The sequence below is a fragment of the Camponotus floridanus genome, unplaced genomic scaffold (genome assembly GCF_003227725.1).
Source record: "Camponotus floridanus strain SB8 unplaced genomic scaffold, Cflo_v7.5 scaffold65, whole genome shotgun sequence".
Taxonomy (NCBI): Eukaryota; Metazoa; Arthropoda; class Insecta; order Hymenoptera; family Formicidae; genus Camponotus; species Camponotus floridanus.
In genome coordinates this window covers 892,998-920,130 of record NW_020229825.1, presented here as the reverse complement: position 1 = coordinate 920,130, position 27,133 = coordinate 892,998, and the positions used below count along the sequence as shown (strand labels likewise).

Here is a 27,133-nt window from a genome sequence, read left to right as displayed (position 1 = left end):
CCGTTAACGGATGTCTTGAATCGGATGTACGATGAACGGTCATTTCATGTCCAGGACGTACGGACGTAAAATGGACATAAAATAAATGTTCACAGAATGTCCTGTGCTATCTGGGAATCAATATAGAATAATTTATTATAAATAATTAAATTTAAATGTTAAACACATAATTAAAATTAATAAATAAAATGTCTATTTTTAAATATGTATTTAATTACAATATGCAATATTTCATTTGCAGCGCCACAAAACACAAAAACAAAAAACAAGAGCCATAAAGAAAAATTAAAAATTGAATGTATTATTAAAAATTTAATTTACTAGAACAACACAGGTGCGCGCTTCGCGCGCGCTATTGAGCTATTACATTTTTTACAACAATGGATTCTTCTCATTATTTTATCTAAAAGTATTGAAGTAAGATCATCGAAAAGTGAATATTTTACGAACTTTCTTCTCGCTTTTTATGCTTATTCTTCTTTAACTTTAAATAAATAAAATATTTATTCTAATATTCTTCTTTCACTATCTCTCTTTTAATATTTTTTATACTTTTAATACTTTTATGTACATATATATATTTATATACATATATATAAATATATATATGTTAATTAAACATATTGATCATTTATTTACAAAAATTAAATAAATTAAAGATAATAATATTTAATAATAATATTTATTACCTAATATTTCTCTCTTCTTTTCTTTCTCTTCCTCTGTCTCTCTTCTTTTCTACTTCTTTTAATAAAGCTTCTTTCTCTATTTCTCTGTCTCTCTTCTCTTTCTTTCTTTTTTCCCTCTCTCTGCTTTCTTTAATAAAATTTCTTTATCTCTTTCTCTGTCTCTCTTCTTTCTCTCTCTCTTTCGCTATCTTGTCTCTTCTATATAATTTTAAATAAAACATTTACCATAAAAAAAAATAACATAATTATAAATAATAATATTAAAATATTGTATACAACATAACATAACATAATTAACTTCTTTTCTTTTTCTTTCTCTCTCTTTTTTCGCTTCTTTTAATAAAGCTTCTTTCTCTATTTCTTTGTCTCTCTTCTCTCTCTCCTTTTCTCCCTCCATCTACTTTTTTAAATAAAATTTCTTTATCTCTTTCTCCGTCTATTTTCTCTCTTTCTCTCTCTCTCCTACTTTAAATAAAACATTTACCATAAATAACATATGATTATAAATGTAACTAATAATATTAAAATATTGAATACAACATAATAATTATAATGATAATCTCTCTCCGTCCTTCCCTCTTTCTCTTCCTCTCTCTCTCTCTCTCTCTCTCTCTCTCTATATATATATATATATATATATATATATATATATAAAATATGCCTTTTCTCTATTTGTCTTTCCGCTTCTTCCACCCTTTTTTTCTTTAACTTTAATTTATTTTATATTTCTTCTTTCCTTAACGTAACAATCAACCTGTCAACTGTCAAACTGTCAAACGACACTAATGAAGCAAGTCGCTCAGCAAATTACTATTGACGACCAATAACCAATCATCATCGCGGAAAAGAGGCAACAATGTCAATAACATCCCTTTCTTAGAGAAGGGTTTAGTTTAAAAATTGGATGTATTGTTAAATAATATATAATAAAAATAAAAAAAGAATTGTTTTATATTGACATAAATTTTAATAGTTTTATATAAGAGACATTGCGTATTCTCTCGATATAGCATTTACTCATAAATTCTCATATTATCTTCTTATGTATCATATTTACTTATTTATGTTTTGGTTGTTGCTACATCTAACAATGCATCAGCCAGTTCTTCAAATCGATCTGCTTGTTCACAATGTGATAAAAGCAATCGATTAAATTTTTCGTGGCCATAAAATGCACCTGCTATCGCGCCGGTCATACTAGCAATTGTATTTGTATCGCCTCCTATAGTAATCTAAAATAATGTAACGAAGATATAATATTTAATTATAAATGACATTTTTAAAAAATATTTCTCTGTGTAATATTATTATAATTAATCTGCCATGATATCATAAAATTTATAACTTACAGCATATTGAATTGCTCTTCTGACAGGATTATCAGTTCGTATTCCCTTTATACGTTTTTCTGCATTTAGAAAACAAAAAATTGCAGTAGGGACTGATTCTAAAGCTGTGAGCTTATTACCTAGTTCTTCAATTATCCTTTGTTCATTAAGTTCACCTCCAGTTTCAGAAAGTAGATTTTTTACTATTTTTAACCGTTCTTTATATGGTTGGCTGTAATTTATTTGATATGATTAAAATAATTTTGTTTAAATATAATACATATATAGTATATATAATTTCTCTATAAAAGAAATACCTTTCATTAACCTCGATTTTATCCATTTTGTTTATAAGATCATCAATGAAATTAGAAATGTTTAATTCTTCACTGGGATGTAAACATAGACTTTGTTGAATTGCTATAGCCTGTGATAATAACAAATTTTTGTGTGAGATATCTATTAACATAGATATATTAAATGTATGCATATTTCTTCTTATTAACACAAATAAATCTGTAATTACTTGTAATATAGCACCATTTATTCCCAATTCATGCGCATGTGTAATTTGTGTCACTTCTTTCACATAATGTAAAAGATTATCATAATTGTTGTAGCAATACAACGATACAGGTGCGATTTTCATTGCACCACCATTACCATAAGAACCTTGACCATCAAACAAATCCTTTGCTGGACCTTTCACATCTGTTCCTGGCCCAATTTTTTTATTTTTTAATTTGAAAAGTACCTATATAAGCAGAAAACATTTGTTGTAATTTATTATTATTACAAACCCTAATTATGAAAAAATTATAATTACAATTGCAGAAAAAAATATCTGTTATGATTATAAAAATATTTTATTATTTATATATACTTATATACACATATGTATATATATATATATATATATATATATACACATATATATATGTATATATATATATATATATATACATACATATATATATAATATATATATATATATATATATATATATAACAGTATAATATTAAACATATTTTATTAAAATATATCTTAATAATATTATAAAGTATCTTATTTCATACACACACACACATACATACATACGCGCAAGCGCGCGCGCGAACGGGCGCGCGCGTGTGTGTGTGTGTGTATGAAATAAGATACTTTATAATATTATTAAGATATATTTTAATAAAATATGTTTAGTTATACTGTTTTAGTATGTTTAAATATGCATGAGGGAAATAAATTTGAATGTATAATATAAATTTATATACTGAATATGCACTATTTTCTTAAATAGATTAAAATTATATAAATGCTAAAACTATATTACTGACGTTCATACAGGCAATTCCATAATCACGTTTAGGATCTTGAAAATAACTTTCTACAAATCGTTTTGCTACGTCAATAATATCCAGATCTCGTTTCTCAATTAAGGATTCAGCTACGGAACGAGTCATTGCCGAATCACATGAAAACTTCATGACGAACTCTATACAATTAAAAGAGGTTTCATTTAAAAAAATTGTGATTTACTAAACAAACTAAAAATATAGATAAAATATAGAATATACAGGGTGTCCTAGACCACCCGTACACCCCTTTTCTTTTAAAAACTAAGCATTTTAGAGAAAAACGTTTTCGACAAAAATTGGTTTTGAGGGGAACATAAGATGGTGTCATTGGTTTGACCTTGGCATCGTTAAGGTCAGGGACACCTTTAATTTTTTAAATGGAATCACCTATTTTTTATTGCATATTCTTATATATAACTTATGTCGAGAGCTTTCCAAAACACTATAATAAAGTATTTTTTCGTGGAGTACTTTTCGAGTTATGAGACTCGAATTATGAGACTAAAATAATTTTTCAATTTTACATAAATCATAAAATATCTAGTAAAATATTAATTTTTTTATTATCTTACCTTAATACTTTTATGTACAAAATAATGAGAGGAATCAATTGGTATAAAGAAAACACACAGTTGTTTTTAAGAAAAAATATGTAATTGTTAATTGCAAATTACATATTTTTTCTTAGGAACAATTATGTGTTCTTTTTATACCAATTGATTCTCTCATTATTTTGTACATAAAAGTATTAAGGTAAGATAATCGAAAAATAAATATTTTATTAGATATTTTATAGTTTATGTAAAATTAAGATATTATTTTAAGCCTCATAAATCGAAAAGTACTCAATGAAAAAATACTTTATTATAGTGTTTTGGAAAGCTCTCGACATAAGCTATAAGAATATGCAATAAAAAATAGGTGGTTCCATTTAAAAAATTAAAGGTGTCCTTGACCTGACCTTAACGTTGCCATTCAAGATCAAACCAATGACACCATCTTATGTTCCCCTCAAAACTATACAATTTTTGTCGAAAACGTTTTTCTCTAAAATGCTTAGTTTTTGAAAAAAAGGAGTATACGGATGGTCTAGGACACTCTGTATATATTATATATATGTATATACATAAACAAAATGTGCGAATTTTATACGCTAATAATTCGCGTGAAAAATAATAAAACGTGAGAAATCAATATCGAAAGAGACTTTATTATGAATAAAGAAAAAAAGTTTCAAAGAGAATAAATTACTTATCTTACTTTTCAATTTTGATTCCTCTAATATATCGAGTTTCTGTTGTAGGTAGATTTTCTTGCGACCTGTCACTTCTCTGAACCCGAATGGTTTTCCAAGAATATCTCCAACCAAAACGCCTAGTATTGTACCGCGAAATTTACTTTTCAATAATTCCAAGTCCATCTTTAACAATAGTTATTTTCTATTTATGCTCAAATGATACTGAGTAATATTCAGAGTTTCAGTTATGTGTTTTCTATTCGGACGCCATTATTAAGTAAATGGAAACAGGCAAATACAGGTTTATAATCTCACTTGCAAATGTCTCCTTCTTTTTAAGTGACAAGGAGCGGGGAGATTCCCACTCATGCTGCTGTAGTGAGGTAATATAAGTAGATGAGCATAAGTAGCATAAGATCATTAAGTAAGAGAGAAGGAGATCGAATCAACAACATGAAACAAATGTGGTTCCGATTTGTGCCATCTAATTGAGAGGGAATCCGCTGAGGGAATAGTTTCTTATGATTGGGCGCCATTTGCAATTATTATTAAAATCTTATCCGGCCAGCCCGTCTTTATTTCAGTTATTTACCTGTGACTTTATGCAGTTTTATCATGAAAAATGGCATGTTGGATACGCGAATGCACCAAAGAAAGAAAAAAAGATGCTTCAAGGAAGAAAAGCCTTTTTACAGTTCGCACGAAAAATGTTCATAGGACGTTCTGTGCTATCGGGTTACTTTTTTAAAAAAAGATAAGAGGCCAAATTCATGCAGTAGAATTATTTTTATATAATTATAACATATCCTACAAAAATAATATCAAAAAATTGCACCAATTTAGGATGAAAATTGGTCCAAGTTTAAAAGTAGAAATATTTTAATTGAAAACTATTATATAACATAGTTTTAATTTTAAAAATTATATTAAATAATTACAATTTATTTAAAAATTGAAAACTGAAAATTAATATAAAAAAAAATTTAGAAAAATTTTAAAAAATTAAGCAATGCCAACTTTATTTGCATATTGTTCAGCTTATTGCTAAATTTCCAAATATAAATCAATATAAAATACTTAAAGAAATTAAGTAATTTTTAAATATCAAACAAACCATTAGAATTAATAATTAAAATGTCTATTTTGTAAATATGTATTTAATTATAATATGCAATATTTATTAGCGGTACTATAAAACACAAAAACAAGAAACAAGAACACAAAAAACAGTTTCAAAAAATGAGTGTATTATTAAATAATATTTAATAAAACGAATTGTTTTATATTGATAAGGACTAATAAATTTTTATAATTTTACATAAAAGATATTATAATATTCTCACGATATATGTATAGTATTTATTCATAAATTCCCGTATTATCTTCTTATGTATATTTCTTATATACATCATATTTACTTATGATTTAGATGTTGCTATACCTAACAATTCATCAGCCAGTTCTTCAAACCGATCTGCTTGTTCACAATGTGATAAAAGTAGTCGACTAAATTTTTCATGGCCATAAAATGCACCTGCTATCGCGCCGGTCATACTAGCAATTGTATCTGTATCGCCTCCCAAAGTAATCTAAAATAATATAACGTACATATAATATTGAATGATATTACATATAATATAAATGACATTTTTCACAAATATCCCTGTGCAATATCATTATAATTAACGTGCCATGATAGTTTTATTATAAAATTTATAACTTACAGCATACTGAATTGCTCTTCTGACAGGATTATTAGTTCGTATCCTCTTTATACGTTTTTGTGCTTTTAGAAAACAAAAAATTGCAGTAGGGACTGATTCTAAAGCTCTGACATTATTACCTAGTTCTTTAGCTATCCTTTGTTCATTAGGCTCATCTCTAGTGTCAGAAAGTAGATTTTTTACTCTTTTTAATCGTTCTTTATATGGTTGACTGTAATTTATTTAATATGAGTATAAAATAATTTTGTTTAAATATAATATATATTATATATATCATTATATTAATATATATTATTATATATAATTTTTATTTAAGAGATACCTTTCAACCTCGATTTTATCCATTTTATTTATAAGATCGTCAATGAAATTAGAAACATTTAATTCTTCACTGGGATGTAAACATAGACTTTGTTGAATTGCTATAGCCTGTGATAACAACAAATTTTTGTATAACATAATTTGTTAATATAGATATATTAAATGTATTCATTTTTCTTCTTATTAACACAAATGAATCTGTAATTACTTGTAATATAGCACCATTTATTCCCAATTCATGTGCATGTGTAATTTGTGTCACTTCTTTCACATAATGTAAAAGATTATCATAATTATTGTAGGAATATAACGATACAGGTGCAATTTTCATTGCACCACCATTACCATAAGAACCTCGACCATCAAATATAGCTTTTGCTGGACCCTTCACATCTATTTCTGGCTCAATTTTTTTATTCTTCAATTTTCTTAATTTCTTAAGTACCTATATATACATATACAGATGGATTGTTGTAATTTATTATTATAAATTATAATTATCAAAAAATTACAATTTCAGGAAGAGATATATCTTTTTATAAATGTAAAAATATTTTATTTCATATATACAGGGTGACCCATTTTAACTTAGGCAGCCAAATAACTCAAAAAATAAGCACACTACGAAAAAATGGTTAGAATCAAAATTTCGTCATTTCGAGGGGGACGTACAATGATGTTAAAATCAGCCCCCCCCTCCCCCTGGGCGGTGAGGGGGGGCAAGTTTGAAATCTTAAATGGAACCCCCTATTTTTCATTGCATATTCTTGTAGCTTATCTCGAGAGCTTTCCAAAACACTATAATTAAGTACCTTTTTATTAAGTACTTTTTGAGTTAAAAGGCTTGAAATAATTTCTTAATTTTACATAAACCATAAAATATCTAGTAAACCATTCATTTTTCGATTATCTTACCTTCATACTTTTATGTACAAAATAATGAGAGGAATCAATTGGTGTAAAGAAAACACATAGTTGTTTCTAAGAAAAAATATGTAATTTGCAATTAACAATTCCATATTTTTTCTTGAAAACAACTGTATGTTTTCTTTACACCAATTGATTCCTCTCATTATTTTGTACATAAAAGTATGAAGGTAAGATAATTGAAAAATGAATGGTTTACTAGATATTTTATGGTTTATGTAAAATTAAGAAATTATTTCAAGCCTTTTAACTCAAAAAGTACTTAATAAAAAGGTACTTAATTATAGTGTTTTGGAAAGCTCTCGAGATAAGCTACAAGAATATGCAATGAAAAATAGGGGGTTCCATTTAAGATTTCAAACTTGCCCCCCTCACCGACCAGGGGGAGGGGTGGAGGGGCTGATTTTAACGTCATTGTACGTCCCCCTCGAAATGACGAAATTTTGATTCTAACCATTTTTTCGTAGTGTGCTTATTTTTCGAGTTATTTGGCTGCCTAAGTTAAAATGGGTCACCCTGTATATATATATATATATATATATATATATATATATATATATATATAATATCCCAGTGTTTTTTAAATAGATTAAAATTATATAAATAAATGCAAAAATTATATTACACTTATACTACCAGTTCCATAACCACGATAGGGCTCTTGATAATAATTTTCCACAAATCGCTTTGCAATGTCAACAATATCCAGATCTCGTTTCTCAATTAAGGATTCGGCTAAAGAGCGAGTCATTGCCGAATCATCTGTAAACTCCATGACAGGCTCTATACAATTGAAAGAAGTATAAAAAAATTGTAACTGAACAAACTAAAAAAATGGAGAAAAAAGTATAATAAAAATATAAATAATATAATGGAAAAACAATATCCGAGTTTTATACAGCAATAATTCGCGCGAAAAATAACGCATGAGAAATCAACATCATTAGAAACTTTATTATGAATAGAAAAAAACTTTCAAAGAGAACAAATCTAACCTCTGAACTTTGTTCCTTCCAATGTATCGAGTCTTCGTTGTAAATAAATCTTTTTGCGACATGATATGACTTTCTTGCCTTCGTATGGACTTCCAAGAACATCTCCGACCAAAACGCCTAGCATTGTACCGCGAAATTTACTTTTCAACAATTCCAAGTCCATCTCTGACAATGTATATAAAAATCATATGGAGAAATCTAATCTAAAGGTGCCTATACATGGGCTAAGTTCCGTAAAGCGCATATCTGTGTGTAAGTGAGCACGTATCTATAATATTCGTCACGTATACTATAGGTAAATGCGCGCATATGCGCTCAAGAGTCGAGCGTCTGCGTAGAAAACCGTACCGGTACCATTGCGCAGATTCAGACACCATTGTGCAGATTCAAAACGAGTTCGAATCCAGCTACAAAAATAGTTGTATATTATTATATATAATTTAATCAAATTGATGAAAAAAAGGCTCTTATAATTTTAAATAGAAGTAATGATTACGTGGCGTAAGAGCATGAACACAAATTTAGTAATAATAATAAATATAATATTTTTAAATCTGATAATAAAGAAAAAGAAAAAATTACTGAAGAGCTTCTACGAAGTTACACTGAAAAAACTGATTGGTAATAATTATCAAATATATTTAGTTGTGAATTTTAATTGAATATTTGATAAATATTATCATATTTTATAATAATTACTAAATCTTCAATTTGTCTAGTTGCAAACAAATTTTGTTTGCAGTTGAATCAATTAAACAATTTAGTAATAATTATTAAATATTTAATACATATCATAAAATCTTTGATGATTGTTATTAAATATGTATTAAATTGTTGTAAATATTACTAAATCATTCAATTTAAGATTATTAGATATTTGATAACTATTATTAAATGATTTAGTTAGGTCAACATGTTTGATAAAATAATTGGAAATTATTAACAAATTTTGATAAGATAGTCGTGTAAAGTTTCGCGCAAGCACCCAAGGATATGTTAGTTTGTTCGTTCATCGCTATACGACGTGAAATGCGCTATCTTTCTCGTATTTAAGTTTAGTTATGAGAATTATATAAAGCTTGCAAAGAGTAACAAATAAGGTGATATAAAATAAGATTATATAAAATATATATATATATATTGTTCAATTTAATTTCTGATTTCTCAATACAAGAGTTTCAGATATTAAATTGATTTTATAAGTCGGATAAGTAAATGTCCGGCAAATAAACAAAAATAATCCGTCCTTTACCTATTTAAAATGTAAAGTGCAATATGCAAGTATAAATTATAAATAAAAAAATAATAATTAAAAAATTTGATTTTAATTAATTTTAATTTTAATTTTTTAATTTCTCGTTATCATGATTTAGTTAAAATTACCAAATATCTGATAATACTTATTAAATATATTATTTTCTGCTACCAAAATTTGATTACAGTTATTAAAATTTTATTAAACGAATCAAATATGTAATTGAATGAATTAAATTTAAATAGTCTAAACTAAATATTTTATTTACTCAATTAATTTTTTTTGTAATTGTTACCACACATTTAATTAGAACTATTTGCACAAATCATTTAGTAATTGTTATTAAATTCTAGTGTTTACTATTAAATTCTTTTTTCAGTGTACACAACGGCGAACGTTTCGATCGACTTTTCGATCTTCATCAGCGCAAAATATACCTTAACTTAAAGTCACAAAGAATAACAAAATCATGGTATAATAATAGATAACAATTGACGTTGACATTGAAAAATAAAGTTAAGGGAATAAAATGAAATATAAAAGTAAAAATAAAACTGAAAAATGTTGTCACATATTTAGAACCTGGTACAGTGATGTTATGCGAAGATAATAGCCTCAGTATGTGTGCCGCTGTTCGTCATAATTTAATCAATTATAATATTTACCATTAGTAGAATAAGAAGTTTTAGACTGTGAATTAATGATGATCGAATACCAATCCTTAATGTAATGATGATTAAAATTTTATTTTCATATACTTGACATACAAACTTCACAAGTATCAAATTTGTTGCCTATAAAAACAATGTTATAAAATATGTTTCTAACGTGGAGATATATAATAAGAGATATATGAAATAGGACTGTGTATGTTATAAAAAGCATGCAAGAAAAGTTCATGAAAATTAATTCTTTAATGTTTGATTAGATTTTAAAACATGATGCATCGATGTAGTAATATTCTATAATATATTTAATTTATTAATAATAGTAGTATTATGAATAATATTTTATGTATAATCCCAGCAAACACATAATATTGCAGCAACATTGCTGCAATGTTGTAATATTACCATAACATTACTGCAATGTCGTAATATTGCTGCAATATTGCTACAATATTCTGTATTTACTGGAATGTTAATAAATATTAATTTTAATAAGTATTATATATTAGAATATCTAATTTTTTCTATCTCGTGTGACTTACGTGTTTGTTATTCGTCGTAAAAAGCTGGAATCTAACGGCCCTTGCACAATGCTAGGCAACAGGCAATAAGAACAGAAATAGTATCTATTCTCTGCTTCTATTAGTGAATATTTTCTATTCCGCGTTTTTATTGGTGAATAGTTTTTATTCCCTATTCCTATTACCTGCTGTCTAGCATTGTACAAGCGCCTTAACTCATTCAGAATCCTGCGCAATGATACTAATGGTTTTCTGCGCATACGCTCGACGCTTGATGCTGACATGTATAGGCATCTTAATCGTCGCACATGCGCGCTGCAGATGAAATATTATGAGCGGGAAAAAATAAATTAATATTAATATTATATTATTCAATTTTAAATATAAATCACAATATTTAAAATCATAAAATATCACGAATTTAAGGATTATTAGAAAAAAATGCCTAGATGAGAATATTTTTCTAGAATGGTTGGCTTTTCGTACTAAAGCATGTAAATAAGTTTTCTGTATGCTACATATGTACCCATACAGCACATAAAAATTCCATACACATGCAATCTTTCACTATAATGTTGCAACGTTGCAAATTCACTGCAAGATGTTGCTGCACCATTATTGTGGGATTACAGCAACGTTAAAATGTCAGCTTTTAGAAATATTGCAATGTGAGATTGTAGTAATATGTTACGCTGCAACGTATTTGTAATATTGAAACACGTTTTACTACAAATGCAGATCGTTTTAAATTTAATAAATAAACTTTACAGGTATAAAAAAATGTTTAAGAAAGATAGGAAAAAACATTTATCTTTAAAAAAATTTCACGGCTTTAAAAAATCATCTATTAGTGTTTTTTATTAAATATTTATTTCAATAATATATACAATTAATATAATAATACATACAATTATTTTACATAGCATCGACACCAGAATATTTTAATACGTGCAATAAATAATGAACTCCATGATAATGATATCCATTTAAATTGAGAAAAATCTGTTTAATATTCTGAATCTCAACGAGGGATCTAGATTATTAAATAAATCACGATCCCTTATTCAGATTCAGAATATTAAATAAATCAAATCAGTTTATCAGAAAATAAACTGACACAAGACAAGAAATATAATTACTACATTAATGCTTTGTAGACCTTATATCCACTTTAGATGAAAATTCGAATGCGAGTTAATTAAATTTGGAATCGCCACGTAGCGGCAAGTAAAAAAACACATGTTATACATTTTGGTTATGTTAAAACGTTGCTGCAACATTGTGTTAAAGTAATATTACAAAATAATGTTTCTGTATTATTTCTGCAACATTAACCTGCAATGAGCATTGTTGATGCAAGCGTCTGTGCTGTATAGGAAATATTATTGCTAAATTCCTGAATATAAGCCAATATAAAATAATTAAAGAAATTAAGTCATTAAATTTAAATGTTAAACAAACAATTAGAATTAATAATTAAAATGTCTTTTTTTATATGTATTTAATTACAATTAATACATGCCAATTTTCAATATGTATTCAATTATACAATATGCAATATTTTATTAGTCGCGCCAACACAAAAACACAAAAACAAGGAACAAAAACACAAAAAACCATTTAAAAATTGGATGTATTATTAAATAATACATAATATGTATTATTAAATATTATATATAATAAAAATAAAAAAATCCTTTTATATTGATAAGAACTAATAAATTCCCAGTAAGCAAAATGTTAGCAGTCTGCCAGCAGCATGCGAGCAGATTCAAACAGAATATTGCGGCAGATTGGCATCAACTGCGTCCGCATTAAGCTTGGGTTCTGCTAGCAGAATCTGTCAGCATAAACCGACAGCAGATTGACAACAGAAATCGAGCAGGATCTGCTCATGTAATTTGATGTTAGATCGTCACCAGAAACCGAGCAGAATCTGCGCATACCTGATGGCAAATTGACAGCAGAAACTGCACAAAATTTGCGCTTATTTTATTAATGTTATATAAATGCAACAAAATTGATTATTACAAGTGCTAAATAACAATATTATCGGCAAGTTAATTAGAATTTTCTTAGAAAATAACATATATGTAATATGTTATATCGTAGTATATCCCATATAGCGAAGGACTAATTCAATTTAATTAAATTAATAATAAAGTAAATGATAAAAGTAAATGTAACTTGTAAAACTTGAGATGTAATTTATTATATTTAAAATTAAATTCTTGCTTTATACCTCAAATAGGCAGTACATGAATAATTTTTCATTTATCATATTGATTCCAATCAGTTTAATATTCTGACTCTCATTTGCTTGTATCAGATATCAGAAATTAAAGTGACAGAAATTAAAATGATAATTACTATATTTTTAGTCTTTTATTCATATTCGCGACTTTATATATATTTCTGACAGAAATTAAATTACGAGAAAGTACAGCTCACGTAGCGGTAAGTGAAGGAACTATTGAATCATGCAAACCCTGTTCCATTTCTGCCATCAATCTGCTATCAGAGATTGTATGTGCAGATCCTGCTCGATTTTTGCCGACAATCTGTTGTCAAATTGCATCGCACAGATCCTGTTCAATTTCTGCCACCAATCTGCCACTAAATTATGCCGGCAGAATCTGTTTGATTTTTCCTGCCAATCTGGTAACTGATTATGTTAACAAGCTTTGTTATATTTCTGTTGACATTCTGCCGACATCACATGATATATCAGAACCTGCATCGATTCTGTAATCTTTCTGTCGACAACAATTTGTAACAGATTCCCTGACAAGATCTGCTTTAGCAGACTTGGCTATTGGGGTTGTTTTACGTAAAAGACATTGTGCATTTTTACGATATACGTATAGCATTTATTCATAAATTCTCGTATTATCTTTTTATGTATCATATTTATTTATTTATATTTTGGATGTTGCTACATCTAACAATGCATCAGCCACTTCTTCAAATCGATCTGCTTGTTCACAATGTGATAAAAGTAGTCGACTAAATTTTTCATGGCCATAAAATGCACCTGCTATCGCGCCGGTCATACTAGCAATTGTATTTGTATCGCCTCCCAAAGTAATCTAAAATAATATAACGAAGATATAATATTTAATTATAATATAAATGATATAGTTTAAAAATATTTCTCTGTGTAATATCATTATAATTAATTTGCCATGATAGTTTTATTATAAAATCTATAACTTACAGCATATTGAATTGCTCTTCTGACAGGATTATCAGTTCGTATCCCCTTTATACGTTTTTCTGCATTTAGAAAACAAAAAATTGCAGTAGGGACTGATTCTAAAGCTGTGAGCTTATTACCTAGTTTTTCAATTATCCTTTGTTCATTAGGTTCACCTCCAGTTTCAGAAAGTAGATTTTTTACTATTTTTAACCGTTCTTTATATGGTTGGCTGTAATTTATTTGATATGATTAAAATAATTTTGTTTAAATATAATACATATATATTATATACAATTTCTCTATAAAAGAAATACCTTTTATCAACCTCGATTTTATCCATTTTGTTTATAAGATCATCAATGAAATTAGAAATGTTTAATTCTTCACTGTGATGTAAACATAGACTTTGTTGAATTGCTATAGCCTGTGATAATAACAAATTTTTGTGTGACAGATATCTATTAACATAAATATATTAAATGTATGCATATTTCTTCTTATTAACACAAATAAATCTGTAATTACTTGTAATATAGCACCATTTATTCCCAATTCATGCGCATGTGTAATTTGCGTCACTTCTTTCACATAATGTAAAAGATTATCATAATTGTTGTAGCAATACAACGATACAGGTGCAATTTTCATTGCACCACCATTCCCATAAGAATCTGCACCACCAAGCAAATCCTTTGCTGGACCTTTCACATCTATTCCTGACTCAATTATTTCATCTCTTAAACCTGCTAATTTTGTGAGTACCTATATATGTACAAAAAATTTGATGTACTGTATTATTATTATTATTATTATTATTATTATTATTATTATTATTATTATTATAAACCCTAATTTTAAGAAAATTATAATTATAATTTCAGAAAGAGATATCTCTTATAATTATAGAAGTATTATATATACAGGGTGTTCTAAAAAGATATGTCAAATATTTAAGAAGATATTCCTCACCTGAAGGATAAAATAATGTTGTGGACATATGTGCGGAAATTACTTATTTCAGGAGTTATGTTGAAAATACTGTTAGCTGTATTACTTACACAAGGAAAAATTTAGGATTAATTATTGTGGGTGACAATCGTTTAATTAGGTTTATTTATATTTGGTTTTAATGTGATCTTGAGTATGTTATAATAAATGTTGAAAATGTTCACCATTTTCCTGAATACACATACACACTCATACGGCACAGAATATTGCAACAATATTATTAATTGTTGTAACATTGCAACAACATTGCAATATTGCCACAATATTACTGCAATGTTCTGTGTTGTATGGGTATACTGAGTGTAACTTAAAAAGCGTTCACTAAGCAAATAGTGTTATTCCTGATTAAAAATCAAAAAGTACTGAAATATTTGTTTCTATAATACTTAATAAAACAATAATTATTGAATAAAGTCTTGTCAATCAACATCGATCTTTAGCCGCCGGGCGCACATCAGTGAGCTGCTCGCCTGGTAGTGTACGCTCACGAGTATTATAAAAAAAAATGTTTTAGGTTCTTTTCGACTCGATTTTTAATCAGGAATAACACTATTTGCTTAGTGGGGGCTTTTTAAGTTACACTCTGTATATATACATATAATATATACAAGCATATAATATATACAAGCTATACTTAAATTCGCTATAAATATATTTTAATATGACAAATTCTTTATAATCTTTTAAGACAAAAATTATCTAATACAAAAATGTTAAACCTATGATAATTTTAAAATGGGAAAAGTTTAAAGATCACGAATGAGGGTTAGAATTTTGCGCGCTCAAGAGTAATAAAATGGCTAGTGGTGCTTCCATCATGAATAGAATGCTTTTGATCCTTTTGATATTAGTGAAATTATTGTAAGAATATTCAAGAATTTTATTAAAAATCTATTTCTATTTATCTATAATGAATTATAACAACAGTTGAAACAGTTTTATTTAATAATTTAATATATCAATATTGATATGTGTCAGCTGTCATATGCCGACCAACCTCAATGGAGGCAATTAAATTTGATTTTAAACTTTTTCCACTTGAAAATGATTATAGCTTCAACATTTTCATATTAAAATTTTTGTCTTAAAATCTTACAAAGAATTTGTCACATTAAAATATTTATTTTATTTAAATTCGTGAATTTAGGTACACTCCGTATATAATATGTGTGTATATGTGTGTGTGTGTGTGTGTGTGTGTGTGTGTGTGTGTGTGTGTGTGTGTGTGTGTGTGTGTGTGTGTGTGTGTGTGTGTGTGTGTGTGTGTGTGTGTGTGTGTGTGTGTGTGTGTGTGTGTGTGTGTGTGTGTGTGTGTGTGTGTGTGTGTGTGTGTGTGTGTGTGTGTGTGTGTGTGTGTGGTGTGTGTGTGTGTGTGTGTGTGTGTGTGTGTGTGTGTGTGTGTGTGTGTGTGTGTGTGTGTGTGTGTGTGTGTGTGTGTGTGTGTGTGTGTGTGTGTGTGTGTGTGTGTGTGTGTGTGTGTGTGTGTGTGTGTGTGTGTGTGTGTGTGTGTGTGTGTGTGTGTGTGTGTGTGTGTGTGTGTGTGTGTGTGTGTGTGTGTGTGTGTGTGTGTGTGTGTGTGTGTGTGTGTGTGTGTGTGTGTGTGTGTGTGTGTGTGTGTGTGTGTGTGTGTGTGTGTGTGTGTGTGTGTGTGTGTGTGTGTGTGTGTGTGTGTGTGTGTGTGTGTGTGTGTGTGTGTGTGTGTGTGTGTGTGTGTGTGTGTGTGTGTGTGTGTGTGTGTGTGTGTGTGTGTGTGTGTGTGTGTGTGTGTGTGTGTGTGTGTGTGTGTGTGTGTGTGTGTGTGTGTGTGTGTGTGTGTGTGTGTGTGTGTGTGTGTGTGTGTGTGTGTGTGTGTGTGTGTGTGTGTGTGTGTGTGTGTGTGTGTGGTGTGTGTGTGTGTGTGTGTGTGTGTGTGTGTGTGTGTGTGTGTGTGTGTGTGTGTGTGTGTGTGTGTGTGTGTGTGTGTGTGTGTGTGTGTGTGTGTGTGTGTGTGTGTGTGTGTGTGTGGGTGTGTAAACATACATATGAAATAAGATAATTTTAGTATTTTTCTTTCTGGTATTATTATGATATATTTTAATATAATATGTTTAATATGTTTAAACATGCATGAGGGAAATAAAATTGAATGTATAATATAAATTTATATACTGAATATGCACTATATATTTTCTTAAATAGATTAAAATTATATAAATAAATGCTAGTAATATAAATAAATTATATTAATGATATTACCTGTATTACCTGAATTATATTACCTGTATACAACTTAATCCATAAACACGTGCGGGATCTTGGTAATAACTTTCCACAAATCGTTTTGCTACGTCAACAATATCCAGATCTTGTTTTTCAATTAAGGATTCAGCTACGGAACGAGTCATTGCCGAATCACTTGAAAACTTCATAACAAACTCTATACAATTAAAAAAAGTTGATGAAAAAAATTGTGATTTACTACAAAACAAACTAAAAATACAGATAAAATATAATAAAATATAATATATATAAATATACAGGGTGTGCCACTCGTGCATTAAAGGTTGACATATGTCATGTTGTCATTTAATCATGATACTCAGTCAGAAGTTGGCTATATCGCAGGGCCGAAAATGAAATGGTGGACGCCGCCCGCGATATTTCAAGCCGGAAAATCTCGTATAATATGTAAAATATTTACATTAAATCATACATCGTTATATTCGTTTCAAACAGCGCTACAACTTTTATTATATTAAAATATCTACATTATTATAAAAAAATTATACATATCTCTCCGTTCTTTATACAGATAAATTTTATAATCAACCACTATACTCACAATAAAGTTCAGTTAAAGCCATTTAATTTCATATATATATTTGTTATGGTCTATCTCTTTTAGTTTAAAAGATAAAAGGGAGTGGCCACTTCTAAGTGGGACACCCTGTATATATACCCAGTAAGCAAAATGTTAGCAATCTGCCAGCAGCATGCAAGCAGATTGAAACAGAATATTGCGGCAGATTGGCATTAACTGCGTCCGCATTAAGTTTGGGCTCTGGCAGAATCTGTCACCATAAACCGACAGCAAATTGACAAACAGAAATCGAGCAGGATCTGCACGTGCAATTTGATGTTAGATTGTCAGCAGAAACCGAGCAGAATCTGCGCATGCAACCTGGTGGCAAATTGACAGCAGAAACTTCACAAGATGTGCGCTTACTTTTATTAATGTTATATAAATGCAACAAAATTGATTATTACAGGTGCTAAATAATAATATTATCGGCAAGTTAATTAGAATTTTCTTAGAAAATGACATATATGTAATATGTTATATCGATATATATGCAATAGTTATATCTCATATAGCGAAGGACTAATTCAATTTAATTAAATTAATAATAAAATAAATGATAAAAGTAAATGTAACTTGTAAAACTTGAGATGTAATTTATTTAGAATCAAATTTTTGTTTTATGCCTCAAATAGGCAGTACATGAATAATTTTCCATTTATCATATTGATTCCAATCAGTTTAATATTTTGAATCTCATTTGATTGTATCAGATATCAGAAATTAAAGTGATAGAAATTAAAATGATAATTACTATATTTTTAGTCTTTTATTCATGATTTATATTTCGTGATTTTATATATATTTCTTACAGAAATTAATTACGAGAAAGTACAGCTCATGTAACGGTAAGTGAACAACTATCGAATCATGCAAACTCTGTTCCGTTTCTGCCGTCAATCTGCTATCAGAGATTGTGTGCGCAGATCCTGCTCGATCTCTGCCGACAACCTGTTGTCAAATTGCGTCGCACAGATCCTGTTCAATTTCTGTCATCAATCTGCTGTCAGTTATATCAGCAGGCTTTATTCGATATCTATCGAGAATTTGATATTATAAATTTCATTGCGCAGATTCTGTTCGGTTTCTGCAATCAATCTGACATCAAACTGTTTTGCGCAGGTCCTGCTCTGTTTCTGTCGCCAATCTTTTATAATAATTCTTCTATAATAATTCTTCTATAATAATTTTATACAGCTTCTGTTAGATTTCTGCCAACAATCTGATATCAAATTCATTATTCAGATTTTGCTCGATTTCTGCAATCAATCTGATATCAAACTGTGTTGCACAAATCTTGCTCGATTTCTGTCACTAATCTGCTGTGATAATTTTAAACAAATCCTGTTCAGTTTCTGCTATCAAATTATGTCAGCAGGTTTTATAACATTTCTACTGACATTCTGTTATCATTATTTGATATAACAAATTTTTTATACAATCTGCAATCTTACTTTCGACAAAAATTTGTAGCAGAAATTGACAAAATTTGTTTGAACAGACTTTGCTGACTAAGTATATATATTATATATATATATATATATATATATATATATATATATATAATGTGCGAAGTTTGTACGGCAATAATTCGCACGAACAATAAGATAACACATGAGAAACGAACGTCGAGAAACTCTTTATTACGAATAAAAAAATTTTCAAAGAGAATCTAACCTCCGCACTTTATTTCCTCCAACATATCGAGTTTTTGTTGTAAGTAGATTTTCTTGCGACTTGATAAGACTTCCTTGTTCTTGAATGAATGTCCAAGAACATCTCCGACCAAAACGCCTAGCATTGTACCGCGAAATTTATTTTTCAACAATTCCAAATCCATTTTTAACAATAGTTATTTTCTATCTACACTCAGGCGATACTGAGTCACTTAGTTATGTATTTCATATTCAGATGATGTCATTATTAAGTGAATAAAAGGAAACAGGTAAATACAGGTTTATGATCTCATACTTGCCAACGTGCATTCAATTGAATTATGACGTCACAAGTTAGAATTATCTGAGTTTTGATGTAAATGCAAAATAACTGTTATATATAAACATATGGAAATCTAACTTAACCGAATCCGATGCGAAAGTCCATATTCTGAATTCTCTTTTATCGATAAAAATGCCTCTAAAAAATGTCTCTAAAAGTGGCTCAATCGGAAGCCACTTTTATAGAGACTCTTTTATTGATAAAAGAGAACTCAGAATATAAGCCGAATATCATGGATCACGGATGATGACATTCGACGCGCATGTGCAGAGAAGAAAATCCATTTATGCACTGACTAGAGACCCTCTAATAAGAGACTAGCCATGAGATAGAGTGAGCGCATATTAAGAGTATATTTCGTCCATGTTTTGTGCAAAATCCTGCGAGAGAGATATATATAATATAGGTAGGATCTATAGAGACTCTAGATTTCAGATCTGTCTTTTCAATTCTTGCGTAGAACTAAAGTAAAATGATGTAGATGTGCAGCAGAATTTTGCAACAATTCGTCGGCAAAAAGATATGTGATAAAAATATTTCCCAAAAATGCTGCATGTCGTGCTACATGGATTAAAAACATTAATCAGAAAAATTGGATGCCTACAAATCAATCATATTTTTGTGATGTTTAGTAACATGTAAAATTAGTTTAAAAAATTTTTCTAAATAATATACGTCAAAATAATTTTGCATATTTACTATTTAAATAAAATAAAATTTATTATTATAATTTTATATCATTATAATTACTATTATTTATAAATATTAATATTTTAATTTAAATAAAATGTATTATTATAATTTATATAATATTTCTTATATATTATCTATATATATAATATTCATTACTGATTTATAATATTTATTAGTAATAAATATCATTTATATTCAAAATGAAATTATTATAATTTGAATATGAGCAGGAGTTGCATAAAAATGGCGGACCAATCAAAAGTGATCCTCTGAGTCTTTTATTATGGTGGGTTTTCACTTGACGCTTAACGCTGATTTTTTAGCGTCAAAAAACATCACGTGACTAAAAATAAAAGATACCAATTCGTCATTTTTTGATCACATGATATCTTTTGACGCTAAAAATGAGCGTCGAGCGTCAAGTGAAAATCCACCCTTAGAGGGGCTCTATCTTAGAAGGGAACTTAGAGGCACCGCGTGGCACGCCGTGCCACAATCCACGATTGCCATGGTGTAGTGAGTCATAGGCAAGCGTAAGCTGGCATAGGATATCAGCAATAAAAATTTAATAAATTTATTTCGTAAAATACATAAAAAATAAAAAATGTCTTGCTGCATTTGCAAATCGCATTCCGACTCTCATGAAGATATTACATTTCATACGTACGTATATTACTTTGAATTGGAACAAAAATGGTTTATAAAAATGATTTATCTAACCTACAATGTATTTATAATAATAGAAACATTTTTTTTCAAGCATTCCACGATCAGAAGAATTGAGAGCAAAGTGGATTGCTGTAATCGGAAGAAATGTTCCTAATTACAGCAAAGTGTGCAGTGATCATTTTAAACCAAATTTTTTTCAATATAAAATCAATCGAAAGCTTAATAAGATTCAAAGACATTTAATAGAAGGAGCGATTCCTACAGAAAAATTCCAGGAGTTCCAGGATTTACACGGTGCAAGGTAAATTTATCATAAACTACCCCAATAGCCAAGTCTGCTAAAGCAGATCTTGTCAGGGAATCTGTTAGAAATTGTTGTCGACAGAAAGATTACAGAATCGATGCAGGTTCTGATATATCATGTGATGTCGCCAGAATGTCAACAGAAATATAACAAAGCTTGTTAACATAATCAGTTACCAGATTGGCAGCAAAAATCGAACAGATTCTGCCGGCATAACTTAGTGGCAGATTGGTGGCAGAAATTGAACAGGATCTGTGCGATGCAATTTGACAACAGATTGTCGGCAAAAATCGAACAGGATCTGCGCATACAATCTCTGATAGCAGATTGATGGCAGAAATGGAACAGGATTTGCATGATAGTTCGATGCAGGATTCGATAGTTCTTTCACTTACCGCTACGTGAGCTGTACTTTCTCGTAATTGAATTTCTGTCAGAAATATATATAAAGTCACGAATATGAATAAAAGACTAAAAATATAGTAATTATCATTTTAATTTTTCACTTTAATTTCTGATATCTGATACAAGCAAATGAGAGTCAGAATTCAGAATATTAAACTGATTGGAATCAATATAATATATGGAAAATTATTCATGCACTGGCTATTTGAGGCATAAAGCAAGAATTTAATTCTAAATAAATTACATCTCAAGTTTTACAAGTTACATTTACTTTATTATTAATTTAATTAAATAGAATTGAAATTAGTTCTTCGCTATATGAAATATAACTATGATATAACATATTACATATATGTCATTTTCTATAAGAAAATTCTAATTAACTTGCCGATAATATTGTTATTTAGCACCTGTAATAATCAATTTTGTTGCATTTATATAATATTAATAAAAGTGCAAATCTTGTAAAATTTCTACTGTCCATTTGCCATCAGGTTGCATCCGCAGATTCTGTTCGGTTTCTGCGGACAATCTAACATCAAATTGCACGCGCAGATCCTGTTCGATTTCTGCTAACAGTCTGACATCAAGTCATGTTAGCATTGATAGCAGATCCTGCTCAGTTTCTGCCGACAATCTGATATCCGATTCTGTGAGCAGGTTCTGCTAGCAGATTAGAAGCAGAATGAGGACGCAGTAGATGTCATTCTGCTGACATGGTTTGATCAAATCTGTTGCCAGTCTGTCGACATACTGCTTACATTTTGCTTATTGGGTATTTATCTGATCAAACTTCGGAATAACATTCCCAGTAAGCAAAATGTTAGCAGTCTGCCAGCAGCATGCGAGCAGATTCAAACAGAATATTTCGGCAGATTGGCATCAACTGCGTCTGCAATAAGCTTGAGTTCTGCTAGCAGAATCTGTCAGCATAAACCGACAGCAGATTGACAGCAGAAATCGAGCAGGATCTGCGCGTGCAATTTGATGTTAGATTGTCAGCAGAAACCGAGCAGAATCTGCGCAACCTGATGGCAAATTGACAGCAGAAACTGCACAAGATTTGCGCTTACTTTTATTAATGTTATATAAATGCAACAAAATTGATTATTACAAGTGCTAAATAACAATATTATCGGCAAGTTAATTAGAATTTTCTTAGAAAATAACATATATGTAATATGTTATGTATATCGTAGTTATATCTCATATAGCGAAGGATTAATTCAATTTAATTAAATTAATAATAAAGTAAATGATAAAAGTAAATGTAACTTGTAAAACTTGAGATGTAATTTATTATATTTAGAATTAAATTCTTGCTTTATACCTCAAATAGGCAATACATGAATAATTTTTCATTTATCATATTGATTCCAATCAGTTTAATATTCTGACTCTCATTTGCTTGTATCAGATATCAGAAATTAAAGTGATAGAAATTAAAATGATAATTACTATATTTTTAGTCTTTTATTCATATTCGCGACTTTATATATATTTTTGACAGAAATTCAATTACGAGAAAGTACAGCTCATGTAGCGGTAAGTGAAGGAACTATCGAATCATGCAAACCCTGTTCCATTTCTGCCATCAATCTGCTATCAGAGATTGTATGTGCAGATCCTGCTCGATTTTTGCTGATAATCTGTTGTCAAATTGCATCGCACAGATCCTGTTCAATTTCTGCCACCAATCTGCCACTAAATTATGCCGGCAGAATCTGTTCGATTTTTGCTGCCAATCTGATAACTGATTATGTTAACAAGCTTTGTTATATTTCTCTTGACATTCTGCCGACATCACATGATATATCAGAACCTGCATCGATTCTGTAATCTTTCTGTTGACAACAATTTGTAACAGATTCCCTGACAAGATCTGCTTTAGCAGACTTGGCTATTGGGGATTTATTCTTTATTATAAAAAAATTATTATCATTAGAAAATTGAAGTTGTTTAACAAAAAGTCAGAATCTCGTTATATAGTACCACGAGAAGTAGAATATACCACCTAGAAGTAGAATATTTATTGCACAAAATAGCAATTCAGCAGTCCAAACACCCCAAAGTAATTAAAGATGTTTTATCTCCTGTGCCTCTATATAATGCGGACAATAGTCAGAACGATTCAACAAGGTAAGTCACAACATGTAGTAAGAAAAATATATAAAATTTTTAAACAGCATCATCATTTTCATATTTCTTTTTGTTTTTACAGAAAAAGAAAACGATCTGCAGACGAAGCCATCACATGCAATAAGGTACGAACGGTCAAATTTATTGGAGATCTTTGCCCTGAAGATCTTACTTCGCCCGAATGCTATGAAGTGGTTAAGAAATATCTGAAAAAACACAATATCCGAGTAAATAGTCTCCAAAAGCAAGTTGGTCGACTAATAAAGAGTCGAAAGCCTTAAAGATGTGCTGACACAGTTACACGACAACCCAGATAGACATATGTCAGCATATTGCCTGTATAATGGCAAAATTTTAAAATTGAAAATGCTTGCATAAACATTGAAAGATGCGTCCTCATATGACATGAGTGTTATCAGCAAGTGAAAGAGATCTTCTGATGCTGTAAAAATTGCGACAATATGCTGCTTTTGCCAGAAATAGAACGCAATTAATCCGACATTATTGGAGCAATAAGAAATGAATATATTTACAAAATTTTTCATTAAGGTAAATAGCTATAACTTCGTCAGCGGATATAATTTCGTCAAGCCTTCTTAAAATTAAATAAATTAAGCAATCTCGCGTATATCGACTATATTTTCCGATTTGAAACCGATGTTCAAATTGTTTCATAGAAGGTCATCAACAAACTTTTGACAACTCCAAGTAAAGACGTAATTAAAATTTGCGCTTGTGCAGAACGGATAATAAGGAATGAACCAAACCTTCTGAAGATGAATAATGTTATTGTCCGACTAAGTTATAGAACAAAGTTGTACCTTCTCACAAACTTATTTAACAGTCTCGAAACAGGTATGTTTCCACTAGATGTCGAATCAAATCATAAATTCAATTTAATCATCCAAATTATAAAAAAATTCCTAAAATTAATTCATCATGAATCGAAATCACTTAAAGATAAAATTGTTCGATTGAGATCATTTTGTAATCGATTGGTTATATTCAAAAACCAATAGATATAAGATATGATTAATAAAAGTAATTATTCATTTTTTTATATTCTGTAAAAAAAAATTTTTTTCCCCTCTTGGGAATATACCTACCTTACTCATTACTCCTATTACGCAAAGTATAACACGCAGTGCACGCGCCTCCAGAAGACAGCACCTTATTTCACCAAGTTTCACCCTCCAGAAGACAGCACCTTATTCCATATTTGGACGGAGTTTTTATGCGCGGGGGGTGAAGATTTTAGGGGAGGAGAGGGCCGCCATATTGTCTGACGACATTAATGTTGCTTTATAGTGACAGAATAATGAATTAATAATAAAATAACAGTGCCATCAAGTGTTGTCAAATTATTTTATTGTGTGAAATTAATTTATTGTATGAAAATATCAAAAAATGCCACTTTGTGTTGCATTCGGCTGTTACAACAAAATCCGTATCGAAGGTTCAAATATAATGTGTACAATAATAATAATAATAATAAATACGTAGCTTTAATAATAATAATAATAAATCAATACTACATAAGTTCAGCTTTTAATTTGCTTTAATTTTACACATTATATTCGAGCCTTTGAAGCGGTCGATCCAAATAATTGACATTTATGTACCAATTAATTTATTATGCAGTCGATAATCTTTTGCATAAAAAGATTGACACACGAAATAAAACTCATCCTGTATATATATATTTAGGTATAAAATTATTTTCAATAATTTTTCAAAAATTTTAATAAATTATATTTTATATAATTATAACTTTATAGCTTAAAATGTTTTAATACGTTTCAAAAAAACCAAAATATGAGGATTATTGTTCTCCATATAAACAATAAAAATATATTATTTTATATCATTTATATTAAAAGATATACTTTTAATATAAACAGAAAATTATTTTCAATCGCGCACAACTGTTGCATTAATGTTCTCTTCTATAAAAGTCTGTTTTCATGCAATAGAAGTAGAAATAAAATATCATGATATGTCATATTTTAAAGCGCCAAAATGTCGCCAGACAAGATGGCCGATCCTTCCCCGCGCCAGTATCGGTTCCCTCGTCATAAAACTAACTTTACGCTCCGTCCAGATATATTTATACGTCCATGCTCCATATCGTTCTGTCCTTTAAAAGACGCGGACAACTCCACTCACAGAACGCTGGGTCTATATTATACAGGGTGTTTCTAAAACTATGTCGAAGATTTTGAGGGCGTATTCTAGGGGTTAAAATAAGAAAAAGTTCATATAAACATGGATCCAAAAATGCTTTTCCTCCGAGTTATAGCCTTCTAAAGTTGAGAGAAAAAATGATCGAAACCACATAAAAATGAAGCTCATCATTACGCTGTGCAAAACTTTAACGTTCTATGAAAAAGTGAGAGTTACAATACATTTTTCGATTTTTTCCCTCCACTTTAGGGGGCTATAACTCGGAGGAAAAGCATTTTTCGACTCATGTTTATATAAGCTTTTTTTCTTATTTTAATCCCTAGAATACGCTCTTAAATTCTCCGACATAGTTTTGGAAACACTCTGTATCCCAGACAGCACACATATCTAAAAGACATCAAAAAGATGACTTAAAGACGTCTTAAAGTCCTTTAAAATCCTCTTAAAGACATCTTTAAGACATCTTTTGGCCATTTTGTGCTGTTTGGGTATGGAGGAAACCTTTGACTAGGCAATCTATGTTTTCTCTCGTTTATGCTAATTAGCCGCACTAGTTTGACGCGTCGCCGCCGCACCGCCACCTTCGCTGCCAACTCGTGATTGGTCGGAGCTCGCCCAATGAGCGGCGCCGTGCCGTCTAGGCGCGCTCTATCCGGGCGACCAGTGTACCGCCGG

The 27,133-nt window shown here is 29.6% G+C and overlaps 3 protein-coding genes across 8 annotated transcripts; 1 reads left to right on the top strand and 2 right to left on the bottom strand.

Moving 5' to 3' along the window:
• Nucleotides 1-1,661: 1,661 nt before the first annotated feature.
• Nucleotides 1,662-4,895, bottom strand: LOC112639452 (poly(ADP-ribose) glycohydrolase ARH3-like). Its single transcript, XM_025413351.1, has 6 exons — nt 4,633-4,895; nt 3,352-3,509; nt 2,544-2,771; nt 2,335-2,444; nt 2,039-2,249; nt 1,662-1,921 (listed from the first exon to the last, which is right to left on the bottom strand). The coding sequence occupies exons 1-6, from the start codon at nt 4,790-4,792 to the stop codon at nt 1,751-1,753; spliced, it is 1,038 nt and encodes a 345-aa protein (XP_025269136.1). The 5' UTR covers nt 4,793-4,895; the 3' UTR covers nt 1,662-1,750.
• Nucleotides 4,896-5,930: 1,035 nt separating this feature from the next.
• On the bottom strand, nt 5,931-20,302 carry LOC105255177 (poly(ADP-ribose) glycohydrolase ARH3-like). Of its 6 annotated transcripts, none has more exons than XM_025413310.1 (7): nt 20,042-20,302; nt 19,744-19,860; nt 17,486-17,643; nt 14,745-14,981; nt 14,534-14,643; nt 14,238-14,448; nt 13,864-14,109 (listed from the first exon to the last, which is right to left on the bottom strand). In XM_025413310.1, the coding sequence occupies exons 1-7, from the start codon at nt 20,049-20,051 to the stop codon at nt 13,939-13,941; spliced, it is 1,014 nt and encodes a 337-aa protein (XP_025269095.1). In that variant the 5' UTR covers nt 20,052-20,302; the 3' UTR covers nt 13,864-13,938. The 6 variants fall into 6 exon arrangements, with proteins under 6 accessions (XP_025269093.1, XP_025269094.1, XP_025269095.1 ...); XM_025413311.1 differs by having other exon boundaries at nt 20,038-20,297; XM_025413312.1 differs by having other exon boundaries at nt 20,143-20,297.
• An 893-nt stretch (nt 20,303-21,195) lies between these two features.
• LOC105250322 lies at nt 21,196-25,317 on the top strand. Its single transcript, XM_011256342.3, is given in 5 exon segments — nt 21,196-21,420; nt 21,518-21,727; nt 24,125-24,274; nt 24,357-24,536; nt 24,538-25,317. Coding segments are annotated over 5 exon segments (714 nt in total). The 5' UTR covers nt 21,196-21,361; the 3' UTR covers nt 24,653-25,317.
• The last annotated feature ends 1,816 nt before the right edge of the window (nt 25,318-27,133 follow it).

Coding starts and splice junctions, on each gene's coding strand:
- LOC112639452 (XM_025413351.1), bottom strand. CDS start 4,792: ATGGACTTGGAATTATTGAAAAGTAAATTTCGCGGTACAATACTAGGC. Junction 2,250..2,334: donor AAAATCGAGGTTAATGAAAG/GTATTTCTTTTA, acceptor AATAAATTACAG/CCAACCATATAAAGAACGGT. Junction 1,922..2,038: donor GAAGAGCAATTCAATATGCT/GTAAGTTATAAA, acceptor ACATTATTTTAG/ATTACTATAGGAGGCGATAC.
- LOC105255177 (XM_025413308.1), bottom strand. CDS start 19,906: ATGGATTTGGAATTGTTGAAAAATAAATTTCGCGGTACAATGCTAGGC. Junction 14,449..14,533: donor AAAATCGAGGTTGATAAAAG/GTATTTCTTTTA, acceptor AATAAATTACAG/CCAACCATATAAAGAACGGT. Junction 6,199..14,237: donor GAAGAGCAATTCAATATGCT/GTAAGTTATAGA, acceptor ATATTATTTTAG/ATTACTTTGGGAGGCGATAC.